Source organism: Loxodonta africana, chromosome 15 (assembly GCF_030014295.1).
Source record: "Loxodonta africana isolate mLoxAfr1 chromosome 15, mLoxAfr1.hap2, whole genome shotgun sequence".
In the NCBI taxonomy this organism is placed as follows: domain Eukaryota; kingdom Metazoa; phylum Chordata; class Mammalia; order Proboscidea; family Elephantidae; genus Loxodonta; species Loxodonta africana.
Window position 1 is genome coordinate 16,525,452 of NC_087356.1, and position 15,544 is coordinate 16,540,995.

Genomic DNA, 15,544 nt, shown 5'->3' on the forward strand with positions numbered 1-15,544 from the left:
TAACTCTATAGGACAAAGTAGAACTGCCCCATAGGGTTTCCTAGACTGTAATCTTTATGGGAGCAGATCGCCAGATCTTTTCTCCTGCAGAGCTACTGGGTGAGTTTGAACCACCAATCTTTCAGTTAGCATCACAGAGCTTAACCATTGTGCCACCAGGGCTCCTTTGAAGAATGATACCAAAAACCAAACCAAACCTGTTGCGGTTGAGTCGATTCCTTCTTAAATTCTAACTTCTCTAAGGTGAGTAATCAAGCGTGTAAGACTCAAATGAATATAATATTCTACCTCCTTAGACTCATGATCATCACCATTTTCATGAAGTTTATTGAAACTTCTCTTTGGTATTGTACTTCACAAAATGCCCAGAGGTTACCTACCAGGCATCACCCTGGCAACAATGCAATCCTTCCCAGAAATGTGTGTTTTACTCAGAGCTCAGAAAGCTCTCTGTAGTAATAAATGATTTATGAGGAAGGTGACAGCATTGTCTCTTTTCTTCCCACCACTGTCCTGTGCTCCTTTAGGGTTCCTCGGGTCACTGTGCACAGCCCTGTTCGTATCTTATGCCATACAAGGAAAGCCACTTGTGCAGTGGGGGAGAGAGATGATGAAGGTGGTTCCACTGGCTGAAGAATATTGTAAAAAGACCATTCGGCATATGGCAGGTGAGCCTGGCTTCCTTTGCCATCACATCCTCAAAGCGCTGGCATCTAGAGAGAGGCTAATCTTAATTCACATTCAAAGCAGATTTAGAAAAACTAAACTCCTACGGCCAACCTCCCAAATATTTCAAGGTGTGTTTGCCCCACTGTGAAACCAAGAGAATACCCATTGCGTCAGTATGAGCAGTATTGACTTCATAAAGAACATCTAAGATGATTACTTGACCAGAAGGCAGGCATCTCACTGAGGATGGCACTGGTGTGTGCAAGGAAATCCAGAGCAAGCCAGAGTCTTCATTGCCAGAACCGCTGAGAACTGGCTGGCTTTGGGACTTTAGTTTCTTCAGAGAGTCTTCTACCCGTCACCTCTATTTCTGACAGTAGCTAAAAAGAGGAGTTGGAGTGGATGCTTAAGTTTAATTTCCCAAATTAGGTTCACAAAGTGAAGTAACCTGCTTCTTAAGGGAGAAATGAGGGAGAAATCAAGCCTCATGTTCCACATTGTCCCTGGAACGTAGGATATTTTCCCTGACCTAGGATATTTTCAAGCCTCAATGCCATGAAGCCAAGACAGAGGTCTGTGCCTACCAATCATATTTGCTCCCAGGAATTTCCATCTGTTCCCAGGAACATCCAAAACCTGTGTAATCAAATGTTTCCCATCCTTTCTGGCTCCCAGCCCTTTTTGGACAGAAGTAGGTATGAATCAGTCTATCAGTCAAAGGTCCTGAGGGGAATAACATTTCTAATAGTTTAGGCAGGAAGCTCATTTGGGACTGCTTGCATTTTTTTTTTTTTTCCTCTTTAGTCTTTTCTAAATAAACTCCCTGAGGTAGACTAGACATGGGAACAGCGGGTGCAGGATTAGGGAATCCATGACTTTCTCCTTAGATGGCTATCTCTTCTGGAGAATTCTTTCACTCTTTAGGAGGTGCCATGAGTTCTAACAGGGACACGTGCCACCTAAGTAATTCAGGCAGCTTCCTGCTGTCTTTGATATTTTTAAATTGGTGAGGAAAATTTCTAACGTAAGTTATCTAATTTATCCTGTAGGAGGGGGGAGTAAAGGATTTAAATATAGGAGCAAAACAACCTGAGTCTAAAGTCTTCTTGAAACTGAAAAACCAACGTATGACTTTATCATTACCTTCCAAGTTGTTGGGAATTATATTCCAAAAATGTATTTTGGGAGGTTTCTAGAAAAACTTTACAAGGAAACATACGTAACTATTTTTGCCTGTATGTAGCACCAGAAAACACTTACTCACAAAGGGCACTGTTCAGATGAAAAATGAAAAGCAGCAAAGCTAGTATTTTCTGCAGTAATTATTCCGTATCTCCACATGGCTTAACCATCCCTCAATACACTTAATGATGGAACACGGTTGGCAGAAGCACACTTTACTTTTGTTTAAGTCATTGTTACCTCTTATTTTCCCCATCTCAGATGGTTCAGGCACAGTCACACCAGCATGGAATGGGGCAGTGGGGGAATAGCTAAGTAGATGACTTCTTGGGATTCTTTCCAGCAGCCCAGAGATGCATTGGTCTGCTGTCAGTAATCTGCCTAAGCCAAGGTTGATTGACACTTAAACCATCTGAAAGAGACAAGTAAATAATATTAGAGTCTGAAGTTATACCATTACTGAATTCTTATTATATTGATGAACATCTCCCCAGAATTCTTCGTACTTTCTAAAACAGTTTTCTCCAAAGTTTTTTTCTGAAGAATAGTAGTCAAAGAAGATGTTCCATGAAAAAGAAAAAAAAAAAAAAAAAGGAGGGGATCACTGTTAGATAATTTTGAGACTTCATCCTTTTTCTTGGTGAATCAAAATGCATATAAGCCATTTCAAAGCTTGAGAAATATTCCTGTAAATAAATTTGTTTCATTTAAAATTTGTTTAACCTGGAGATTTTCAAACTTCCATGACACAGAGCCCTTTTGAACAGAACACCTAAAATTAGCCGGAAAAAATAATGTTCAATAGAACACTGTCAGGAAATACTCTTCTGGAACCTTCTGATTAGACTATGTGATAAAGTCTCTAGGCAGGAAGTGTAATTAGCAAATTAGTTAAATGTTATAATGTTTCAACATGTATTTCCAAAGTTGACCAATCATGTAATCGGGTAAGGGGCTATGTTTTGATTTTAAACCCACACCCAAATATAAGCAGACTGTTAGAAAGTACTTGTCTTGACAAGGTTAATAGATTATCTATATTTTTTAGTCCTTGCCTGGTTGCTTCTGAGGCTTTCACTTTTAATCTTATTTCACTGAATGAAACCTTAAGTGGGCTTTGCTTTTAACTTTTTTAAAAAAAAACCAAGTCAGTCAAGCATTTCAGAGGGGCTGTGATTCCCTCAGTAACCTAGAACCTTACCCTGGAGAGCCTGTACCACGGCATTTCCTGGTGCTGCTCCGCTTAGAAAAACCAGCACCAGAAACACAGCTTCCAATTTTACTCCTTTTACTTTTTCTCCCTTTCAGGCCACTGATTCTCCTTCTCGTTCGCCCCCTCCTCAGCCCCAGCTCCTCTCATATTGTAGCTCTGTTCTCTAGCACTCTCTGCACTTGCAAATAATACATTGGAAAGCAGTAAGTTAGGAAAACAGGGTCGGCGATTCCTAATCTTTTGTTGTTTCCCCGTGCGGTCTTACGTAACCACCTAACCTCCCTATTCGACTCATACTACTCTGTGACAAAATGGAGCCAATGGTCCCAGCTTGCCTCAGGCTTTTAAAGTACAGAATAATCAAATGTGCTAAAAGTGGGATGTTGCTATTCTTAATACTAAGTATGAGAAATGACAGAAAGCAGCATATGTTGAAAAAGACCTGATTTGCCTCTCTAGTTTCCTCAGATTTGGCGTGTGATTTCATATTGACAATACATGCATATAGTTAATACTTCAGATTTCCAAGTTAATGTCTTCGTCACCAAATGACCTTCGATAACTCACTGCAACATTTATTTCTGGGGTTGGGTTTCAAGCCGGTAATTAGGAATAATGAAAAACTTCCTCTCTCCCTACTTTGGAGGCACTGCAAATTGTTGAAATTAATGAGAATATATAGGATTCGAATTTTCAAGAGAATTCACTAAAAACTATTGCAATTGCTATCTTTGTTTCAGAATATAGTTAGCCAATTCTTGAGTTGCTTCCCTACCCCGATCTCTGTCTGTCTTGTTAGTGTCCCAAAAGAGCTACAAATGTAAGCCATTTTCAAGCCTCAGGTGCAGTCGCTGAATAGTTCACTCTTAGGGCAAAGCGTTCATGTCACCCACCTTCTCCATACCATGTGGAGGGTGAGTTGCCCTCCGCCTTCCCCTCCCTTCTCTTTCCTTACTGACAACTTCTCTATACCCATTCCATCATCCCAGGACCCCAAACTCCAGCCTTCCTTCACTCCCCAGCTGGATGACAATCATGGGTTGCCACCTACATGAGACTTACCCTGTTCTTTACGTTTAGAGTACCAGGAGCATTGGTTTTACTTTGAAGCTAAGTGGCAGTTTTATTTGGAGGAGAGAAAAATCGCTGAAGAGAAAGAAAATAAAGCCACCTTTCCTGATCATTACGATGCAGAGGAGAGAGACAAGGTAAACCTTGCTGCGAAAGGAGCATTTAGGTTGTTTCTGCCTCTTGACTATGGTGAATAGCATTGTAAGGAACATTGGTATAGAAGTTTCTGTTGGCATTCCTGTTTTCAAATCTTTTGAGTATACACCCAGGATTGGGATTGTTGAACTTTTTGAGGAGCCACCAAAATGCGTTCCACCGTGGCACTCCCATTTTGCATTCCCACCAGCAACGGATAAGGGTTCCACCACACCTTCCCTTTTAAGATGAGTCCTACAACCCCCTCATTTACCTCTCATGTGCCTCACCTAGATGCAATGAAGGCTCAGAAACGTAGTTCTTTAGATGGAGGCACTACAAACCAAAAAAAAAAAAAAAAAAACCCAAACCCAGTGCCGTCGAGTCGATTCCAACTCATAGCGACCCTGTAGGACAGAGTAGAACTGCCCCACAGTTTCCAAGGAGTGCCTGGCGGATTTGAACTGCCAACCCTTTGGTTAGTAGCCGTAGCACTTAACCACTACGCCACCAGGGTTTCCGGAGGCACTACAGCACTGAACAAATTTTGAATTTGGTACTAAGGAATAGGAGAGAGCGGAGGTGGGGTGTGCATCTACCAATTTCCACCCCTCTGGTCTCCCTGCCTTAGCTCTTACCTCTCTTCAGTCTATTCTCTACACAGCAACCACAGAGATTCTTTTAAAATCGAAATCACACTATATCATCATCTTGCTCAGCCCCCTTTCTTGGGTTCCCATAACCCTTCCAAAGTCTTTTTGATGGTCTCTGAGGCCCTCCACGATTGGGGCCCTGACTGGTGTTCTAACTACATACCACCCTCCTGCCCCCTTCCTATGCTCCAGCCATGATTATTCTTGGGTCTTCTTTGGACATGCCATGTGTCTCTTGCCTTAGCATTTACTGTTCCCTTTGTCTAGAACACCCTCCTTTTAGATATTGACAACTCATTGCTTCACTTTTTTCAGATCTCTGCTCAAACGTCACCTCTTCAGAGAGGGCTTCCCCGACCATTCTGTCTATAGTAGCCCCCTGTCAGTATACTCTATTGCTTTTCCCTGGTTTATTTTTCTTCATAGAATGCATTGCTACTCAATATTATGTATTTGCTTATTTACTTAATGTCTCTTTCAGCTGTTAGAACATAAGAGCCACAAGAACTGAGTCTTCTGCTTTGTTCATTGTCTCACCCCACCACTGGCATAACACCTGCAACACAGTTGATATTCAATAAATGTATAGTGAATGAATGAATGAATTTATAGTCCACTGGGAATGAATTTGTGAATGCTTTTGCTTTAATGCCATCTAACATGGTTTTATTTTTGGGACATGCCTCTGATCTGTGATTCTTTCATCAGACTTACAGGAAATGGAGCTCAGAAGGTCGAGGGGGAAGGAGAGGCCATGACGCTCCCATGATTGCATATGATGCTCTTTTAGGAGCTGGGGATAATTGGACAGAGCTCTGTAACCGAGCCATGTTTCACGGAGGTGAGTTTTTCCCTCTTTAATGGTCTTATAATGGCTATCCCCTTCCCTTCTCATTCAGAAGTACCCTCTCAGAATGTCCTAGGGCTATAGGCATTGAGGAGAGACAGCCTCTGATGTGTTATATCCTTCTCTCCATTTCTCGAAACCAGCTCTAAAAGAGGTCACTGACTCCTTGGCCCTCCTGCTGGCCTAAGTGTGTGCAGGAGTGGATAGTATATAGACGTCAGGCCAGGTCACAGACCTCCTTGCGTAAGAAGGGGCCAAGAGTCCACGTTTGAGTCTTCCAGACTGGCACACTGAGCTCAGTGAGAGGGTATCATTTGGTGTAGTTGGGCTAGAGGATGCTCCTCTCCTTTATAGCTACTGATTCAAGATTCAGGCAGATTTTACTAGTAGTATTGACCAAACCAGAATTCTATTTCTCTAAGATTACCCATTATCTCATCACTTTACTCTTAGAAACTCTGTGCAAAGCCAGAAAAATGTTGCACTTTGGAGTCAGGAAGACCTCATGTCAGCTATATGATCTTCTGAGCCTCAGTCTCTTCATTTGTAAAAGGAGAGAATAATACCCACTTTGCAGGGCTGTTGTGACAGTTCAAGGTCAAGTGCCTATGAGTTTAACACAGTGCTTTAAAAAAAAGTAGGTGCTCAATAAACAACAATGTTATTATTCCAAAAGACCGGATGAATTTGCTTCACTTCATTATGTATATTTTCTCATAGCAGCGCCTACCTCATAGCATTGTTGCGAGCATTAGATAAGATGATAGCACAGTGTTTAAATCTCTGCTTGGCACAGAGTTCTGATAAATACCAGAGTTTCCATTATTAAACCTGTTGCCATCTAGTTGATTCCAACTCATAGAGCCATATATTATTTCTCATGCCATACCTCTCAGCACCAGAAAGACCCTCAAGAACTCATTTGAAATGCAGCCTACAAAGTGGTTGGAGCTACTGGCATTTCCCTGTAGAACCCAATTATGACCTTTCTTCCGAAAGAGAGTAGGAGCTCAGCCAGATACCCCAGCTGGATAAGAAGCCCAGACGGGGACAAACGGAGCTAAGAGGAATGGCAATGGGGGTATGATCTTGAGAAAGAAGAGGAGTGGGGACTAGGGAAGAGATGGAGATTAGTGAAGGATCCTGGGGACTGGAGGTATTTTTGTACAGACTGGAAGGAAATGTAATCTAGACAGCTTCAACTCCTTGATAGCTATGGCGCCCTTAGCTGGAGAGCAGAAGGAGTAATCTAACGGGAGTATGTGAAGTAGGTGCCAACAATTTGAGGGGAAAGATGTGATGAGAGAAAGGAGATAAGGGAGGGGACAGCTGCGCTGGTATGTGCCAAAATGTGCCAGAGAAGCTAGGTGTGGAATTCAGCAGAGCCCAGGAAAGCCTGGATGGAAAATTTATTTCTGGATGAAATCTCACATTGTCTGCCATAACAATTGCAAGCATAGAAGAGGTAGTTGAAGTCACAAGTGCCTGAAATCTCTAAGAGAAGGGGCCCCTGGGCAAAAAAGCAGGAATCATTTTGGTGACAATAAAATAAAAAAAAATAAACCCATTGCCTTCAAGTCAGTTCCAACTTGTGTGTTACAGAGTAGAACTGCTCCATAGGTTTTTCTTGGCTGTAATCTTTACAGAATCAGATCACCAGGCTTTTCTTCTGCAGCAACACTGGGTTGGTCCAAACTACCAACCTTTAAGTTAGTGTCTAGTGCAAACCATTTGCACTACCCAGGGACCTGGTGACACTGAAAAGGCCCTGGTTAATTTTCAAGTTCACCATCGTACAACCCCTCCCGCACTGCACTTCCAAACTCCACTAAGGACCCTTGTGTTTCATGTTTCAGGTGAGAGTGGAGCCACTGGAACAATTGCGGGCTGTCTGTTCGGATTGCTTTATGGCCTGAACGATATTCCCAAAGGCTTGTACCAGGACCTCGAACACAAGGAGAAACTAGAGAACTTGGGGGAAGCTCTTTACCGCCTGTCCACAGAAGAAAAGTAAAGCTGTTTCTGCTATTTTCCGTTCCTGCCACATTCTGGGGCCCCACTAGTGTTCACAAACAAACTAATAGATTCTACTTAGGTAATTTTGTACGTATGCGATTTTCAGCTGCTAATTAAAACTTAACTTTTTCCCTCCTAATTTCAGAATCCTAATTGCTATATAAAATACATCAATCACCCTGTAGAATGGTTTCCCTGATCCTAATCCAAACCCAGGGTGTTAGTAGCATTAAGTGGAATCTGCTGTACTCAAACCTCCAAAAACAGTGGTTACAAATAGTCTCTTGGACAATTGGTATATTTTATTCCAGCACAAAACTAATGCTATCTGCTCACTTTTGTCAACAAAACTAACTGCAGTGACTCTCCTCAGACACGCCTCCTCTATTTGTAAAAGCCTTATGTCACTCTGTTTTTCTACCTTAGCCGTGTATCTTGACAACTGGCAAACCTATTGCTGCCTCATTCATTCATTAATGATCTGTCAGTCTCTTATTGGCAGTATGATGCATTTGTATTCTTACTGCAGATGTTCCTACAACAACAACAAAAATAAATCGATATTGAGCGCATTCAGGGCATAGCCAAAATAGCACTGCATCTAACCGTCCCAGCCTACGTTTTTAATCACACTAGATCTTTAAAAGCAACCTCTTTGGAACAACCTACTGAGGAAACCAGGAAATAAATGATCGTCATGGCGGTCACAAGTATGCTTCTTCTCTTTGGCCTGGATTTGTCACATACTTTTTTAGTGGGTCAGTGGAGCCTTGGTGGCATAGTGGTTAAGAGCTGGGCTGCTAACCGAAAGGCCAGCAGTTTGAATCCACCAGCCACTCCTTGGAAACCCTATGGGGCAGTTCTACTCTGTCCTATAGGGTTGCTATGAGTCCGAATCGGAATAGACTCAAAGGCAGCGGGTTTAGTGGGTCAGTGTCCAATTACAGAGAAGGTCTTTAACCTACTGCAGTCCTGCTCCATCTAGGCTCACTGATAAGGAAGCAGTTGTCCCCTGAGGCTGAGATTTCTCTCTCTGAGAGTCTTGAAAAAGAGAACAGTTGCTCTTGTTGTTAAAAATAACTCAACTTTGGACAAGTTTTTTAAAAAGTAGCATCTGGTGTGAATAAAACAAGCAGTTGATGACTGATATTTAACACTATGCTTTGGCAGCTTGGCTAGAGTCTATCCTGTTTATTGTAATGTACTTTTTATTTAAGAGCTTGCCTCTGAACATAGGCAGGTGTGGTCCACAGAATATACAATAGAATGCCAGTTCACAGGGGAGTGTCCACATAACAACAGGATTCCTGCAGCGATACCTCTGCAGAGAAAATGAGGCAAAGACAGAAAGAATTGATTGGCTTGAAGGTGGATGGCATCCAAAAGCCAAAATTCTTATTCCCATGGGCTTTGTTTTCTTTCTTTTATAGGATTATTTAGATAGGGAAAATGGTTTATATCTTTATCTTTTCACTTAAGATTTTTCTAAAAGTAGGCAACTAGACAAAAATGACTGGTAGAACTTTAACCTTGTCTTCCGTGGCTACAGAGGTGAGGACTACAAAGAGCCAGGCACAGAGCAGTGTTGAGGTGAAGTTTCCTAAAACTGTCTTGTCTTTATCTTCCAGTAGTCCTTATTTCCTTACTTCCTTTCCGCTGGTAGAAACTATGCCTGAGTTTCGTATGAGAAGCAGGAGTGTTCTGGGGCTTGGAAAATGGGAGGGAGTATTGGTTTCTTTCAATAGAGTAGGTATATCACTTTTTATTTCTTAGGAAACTGTAAAGGCTTCTTAACTCTTCAACCTATATTAATGAAAGAATCTGTGGACCATTGTACATTAAGCAGATAGAAGCAAAGAGTTTTGCACATTTTATTTTTTAAAACTTAACTAACTTTTGCTCCTACTGATGCTTTTCAACCTGAAGAACCAGAAAGAAAGACAAACGTAGGTAAAAGGGCTTTCATACATACTATTCTAGTTTCGTTCCGCGTAGTCAGTAGCCAAACCAAGATTTGTAGGTACGGAGAAAGTTAACGGAGAATTATTTTTCAGGATCAGAGACCTAATCCAGGTAAGTTGAAACTTTTCCTAACATCATCACATTTCACCAACTTAGCCTGAAAGTAGGCCTCTTCTCTTTTCAACGCTACACAAGAGAAGGCTGGTCTCCAAGTGTGGAGAGCAATTGAGTTAGAAAGGGGCTTACTTTTTCTCTATTTCATCGACAGTTTAGGAGAATTAAGCCCATTCTTGACAATGAGAAGGTTATTCTATTTATAAATTAAAATACATTAAAAAAAAAAAAAAAAGCTCATTGCCATTGAGTCAGTTCTGGCTTGTGACAAACCTGTGTGTTGCAGAGTAGAACTGCTCCATAGGGTTTTCTTGGCTATAATCTTTACAGAAGCTGATTGTCAAGTCTTTGTTCTGTGATGCCACTGGATGGGTTTGAACTGTCAACCTTTAGATTAGCAGGACAGTGCAAATATCTTGTACCACCCAGGCATCTTTATAATAAGTAAACTAAAATAAAATTCATAAGCATATTAAAATAAAGGTGAAACTGTTCCCCCAATTTCATTTCCCTGCGAATGAGAAATGCAAAAGTTGAAATAAAAAAAACCATAAAAGTTATGAAGATTTTTCCTACTATAAATTTTTAAAAATTTAATACTTACTGATTTCATCTTTATTACAAAAATAATACGTGCACACATGTTCAGGAATTCAAATACCATAAAATGACAGAATGTAGAACACAGAATTCTTTCACTCTCAGACTAACATTACCAGTCCCCAGAAATTTTCTGTACACATGCAGTCAGGGGTGTGTGTATGTGTGCATGTTTTGCATATTTGTATTTGTGTGTTGTACACTCACGTATGATTTCTTCCCACAGATTGGAATTATATTACACATAATGGTTTTCTTTTTGCTTTATTTACTTAACTAATTTTTTAAAAATATTTTTTCTATGTCACCACATGCATATCCACCTCAGTCTTTCTAACTGTTGTCTGTAATTGTGTTGTACAGGTGTGTCATAATTTATATAGCCAGACCCCTATTGATACAGCTTAAGATTGCTTCCATTCTTAATGGCAGTTTTAAGTGCTTTTTCTTTATGTTTACTCCAAAATGTTGCTTCCCATCTCTTCTGAAAAGAGATAAATCTCCATCAGTAGCATAACGTTGCCATATTTCATTCTAAGGTATGTATTTTTGGCATTTAATATTTCTGAAATTGGGATGTATCTTGTGTTTTATTGTACTCCAGTTTAATCGGAAAAGTTTTTTTCTCTGATACATCTTACAATCAAGAGCATCTTAGAGTTAATGAAATATGGACTGTTAGATAAGGTTTTTCTTCAAGAACCTTAGAGTTAAACATCCTATATGAATTCACAATGGTTTTTTTTATGAAACATTAGAGAAACCCTGGTGGCACAGTGGTTAAAAGCTACAGCTGCTAACCAAAAAGTTTGGCAGTTCGAATCCACCAGGCACTCCTTGGAAACCCTATGGGGCAGTTCTACTCTGCCCTATAGGGTCGCTATGAGTTGGAGTGCACTCAGTGGCAATGGGTTTGGTTTGGTTTGGATGAAGCATCAGCTACCTTGGGAGTAATATTACCCCTTACTCTCAGCTGACAAATGAAGGTAATTAAAAACGTAGGTATGAGTCCAGAGATGTAACCTACGATACCCATGTTTTCCTCCTAAATCTGTAGGCAGACATCTCTTTATTAATGGTCTAACTTCTGGAACAGGACATGAGGATGTGAAGTCTGAAGCTAGACTTGGAATGAATAGCTGTAATCCTTGCTAGGAAATGTTGTGCCTCAGTAAGAAAGACTTGAACTCTGGAACCACTTGTGTTTTCATAAATGCACAAGGATTGCTTGCCTCTCTGGCTCCTCCTTTAGGGCCATTGAGAATGTTTCCCCTGCACAGGCTCCATTGGCTCCATTGTTGTTGGTTGTGTTAGGTGCCATCAAGTCAGTTCCCACTCATAGTGACCCTACAAACAGAATGAAACACTGCCCAGTCCTGTGTCATCCTCACAATCATTGTTATGTTTGAGCTCATTGTTGTAGCCACTGTGTCAATCCATCTCATTGAGGATCTTCCTCTTTTTTTGCTGACCCTCTACTTTACAAAGCATGATGTTCTTCTCCAAGGACTGATCTCTCCTGATAATATGTCCAAAGTATGTGAGACATAGTCGTACCATCCTAGCTTCTAAGGAGCATTCTGGTTGTATTTCTTCCAAGACAGATTTGTTCATTCTTCCAGCAGTCCATGGTGTATTCAGTATTCTTTACTAATACCATAATTCAAAGGGGTCAATTCTTCTTCGGTCTTCCTTGGTCATTGTCCAGCTTTCACATGCATATGAGGTGATTGAGAACACCACGGCTTGGCTTAGGCGCACCTTAGTCCTCAAGGTGACATCTTTGCTTTTTAACACTTTAAAGAGGTCTTTTGCAGGAGAATTACCCAATGCAATGTGCTGTTTGATTTCTTGGATGCTACTTCCATGGGCATTGATTATGGATCCAAGTAAAATGAAATCCTTGACAACTTCAATGTTTTCTCCATTTATCATGATGTTGCTTATTGGTCCAGCTGTGAGGATTTTTGTTTTCTTTATGTTGAAGTGTAATCCATACTGAAGGCTGTGGTCTTTGATCTTCATCAGTAAGTGTTTCAAGTCTTCTTCACTTTCAGCAAGCAAGGTTGTGTCATCTGCATGATGTAGGGTTGCTCGTGAGTCTTCCTCTAATCCTGGTACCCTGTTCTTCATATAGTCCAACTTCTCGGATCATTTGCCCAGCATACGATTGAATAAGTATGGTGAAAGGATACAGCCCTGATGCACACATTTCCTGACTTTAAACCATGTAGTATCCCTTATTCTGTTTGAATGACTGCCTCTTGATCTATGTACAGGTTCCTCATGAGCACAATTAAGTGTCCTGAAATTTCTATTCTTTGCAATGTTATCCATAATTTGTTATGATCCACACAGTCGAATGCCTTTGCATAGTCAATAAAACACAGGTATACATCTTTCTGGTATTCTCTGCTTTCAGCCAGGAATTTCCATTTGTTGCAATGTTATCCATAATTTGTTATGATCCACACAGTCGAATGCCTCTGCATAGTCAATAAAACACAGGTAAACATCTTTCTGGTATTCTCTTTCAGCCAGGAATTTCCACTCTTTGCAATGTTATCCATAATTTGTTATGATCCACACAGTCGAATGCCTTTGCATAGTCAATAAAACACAGTTAACATCTCTCTGGGATTCTCTGCTTTCAGCCAGGATCCATCTGACATCGGAAGAGGACACACATGCTCCATAGGGTATAAAACTTAGAAGTCAAAATTTCAGATTTTGAGTTGCGCCTATAGTGCTTCTCAGTAAGATAACTCAGGAAAGATTCAAGTTTTTAGGCTACAGGTTGATTTAGATTAATCCATTTCCCAAACTCTTTTGTTAAGAGATTTTGCATTTCAAATAATTTTGTCTAACTTTTTCATACCTAAAGGCAGAAAAGAGGTAGGTTTGGCAGATATTGTCATTATTTTTTGACAGTTGGAAGAAACTAAGACCCAGGAAGGTTAAATAACAAGGTAAGAGAAGTCCTCTCTGGGTGGGCTAGATTCAGTAGGAATCTAGCAATATTCAAGTGGCCCAACCAAAATCATACTTAAATTACGAACTGAGTTAATATCCAGGTTTCCTAACTGCTACTATAGCCAATGGCAATAATATTGACCACCATTTATTAGGTGCCTACTATATGCTGTGAGGATGACACTATGTGCTGTAGAAAACCCTGGTGGCATAGTGGTTAAGAGCTACATCTGCTAACCAAAAGGTTGGCAGTTTGAATCCACTAAGCGCTCCTTGGAAACTCTATGGGGCGGTTCTACCCTGTCCTATAGGGTTGCTATGAGTTGAAATCGACTTGATGGCAACAGGTTTTTTTTTTAATATGCTGTATGTTATTTTTTTTTTTATGTTATTGCCCTTAATCTTACACTTCTTGATAAGGTAGATAATACTTATTACCTCCATTTTGTAACTGGGAAAACTAAGATATAGAGGGCTCAAGTATCTCACCCAAACTCAAGAAGCTAGTGAATAAAAGTAGGAATTTAAACCCAGGTCTGTCTGACAACCAAGCTCATGCTTCTTAACCTTTACCCTTTTATGTCTCCCTAATTCAGTGAGCTTTTCACTACAGCCTGTGGATTCTATTAACAAAATTCCCTTGTTGTAATATATAATAACTACAAGCACTAGGAGTGATAACAGAACTGGCAATGATAAATGTCGTACGTCTTGATTATGGATTGAGAAAGTTACTCCAGAAATGAACACCAATTTATCCACAATGCCATGCTGCTAGGACTCCTCTTTGTCAAAGAAAGTGAAAGGTGCGAGTGTGACTAGGAATTCACTTTAATTCAACAAATACTATTTAAGTTCTTAATATGTGCTATTTCATTGCTTAAAATTGTCCTAAATGTTAGGGTTTACAGAAAATGAATGAGATGTGGTTTCTGCCCTGAAGGAATTTATATTGTAGTGGGGGACACAGATAATGTAAGCAAATACTAATAGAATGTGATACAAGTACTACAGAGAAAGGAGAAATTGAGTCAGGGAAGGCTTCAGAGCAGAACTGACACTGAAAAGGTTTTAAGGAGTGAATAGGAGTTTTTTAAGTGACCGCAGTTATTTTAGACAAGCCTAGAGAGATGAAAGAACCTGATGAATTTTTGTACTGGATGGGGAGGGATGAGGTGAAGGAGAGGAGGCAAGCAATGAAGACTTATTCTTTGAGCCAGTCAGAGGGTCAACTATGCCATATTCAAGAACTGGTTTATATCCTCCAGGCCAATGGCCCTTAACCTTGACTACCCATTAGAATCAACTGTGAAGCTTTTCTGAATCAGAATCCCTGAGGGGGAGCCTGGGAATTTTTTACCACGTTCTTCCAAATGATTAGTAATAGGCTCTCTGGTCTCAAGACTGGCATTTGGGATTTGATGCATGTCAAAGGACATGATTAGACTCATGTAACTTCAAAGAACGGGGAGAAAGAAAAGGAGGAAAGGTAGTTTCGTCTTGATTTTTAAGTGACTTAAATACCAATTAATAAAATTGGAAATACCCAAATTAATGTTCAATTCGAATTTCTGGAAAATCCCACTGTTAAAATTTATTCCTTAAGTTCCTTTCAGACAGGAATAACCTTTAGATAATAGTATAGGCACTATAACTACTCTTGTTAAAAACCCTGATGTGTTAACTTATTTCCAGTTAGTCAATATAAATAAATTATAAGCATACACAGAATGTGACAAGAAAATAATTTACCAACACAACAACAATGAGCCTTCTAAGGGGCTCAGTGTACCACAGGCCACTAAACAGTGACTGTTAAGCAGTAAATAAGAGTTTAAATAAATGCAACAAAAATAATAATAACTAATATTTAGTTATGATTAGCATAGTGCCTGATACAATAATGAACATTAGTTAATATTATTTTCGTTGCATTTATTTGACAGATAGTTTTTCATCTAATCGTCACAACAGGTACTGCTATTATCCCCATTTTATAGATAAAGAAATGAAGCTTCTTTGAGCATCATCTTTCTGCCTTTCACCATTATCCCCATCTGCCCTGTGCCCTGGTGTTCCCATTGTCATGGTCAGAATCATGCCTTTGCA

General features: G+C 40.1%; 1 protein-coding gene across 1 annotated transcript in view; it reads left to right on the top strand.

Moving 5' to 3' along the window:
* ADPRHL1 (ADP-ribosylhydrolase like 1) overlaps positions 1 to 10,037 on the top strand; it is a 29,433-nt gene extending 19,396 nt beyond the window's left edge. The window contains exons 4-7 of the mRNA XM_003413629.3: positions 528 to 668; positions 4,145 to 4,272; positions 5,632 to 5,764; positions 7,627 to 10,037. Coding sequence (XP_003413677.1) covers positions 528 to 668; positions 4,145 to 4,272; positions 5,632 to 5,764; positions 7,627 to 7,784 — 560 coding nt within the window. The 3' untranslated portion in view covers positions 7,785 to 10,037. The remainder of the gene's footprint in view (positions 1 to 527; positions 669 to 4,144; positions 4,273 to 5,631; positions 5,765 to 7,626) is intronic.
* Positions 10,038 to 15,544: the final 5,507 nt, after the last annotated feature.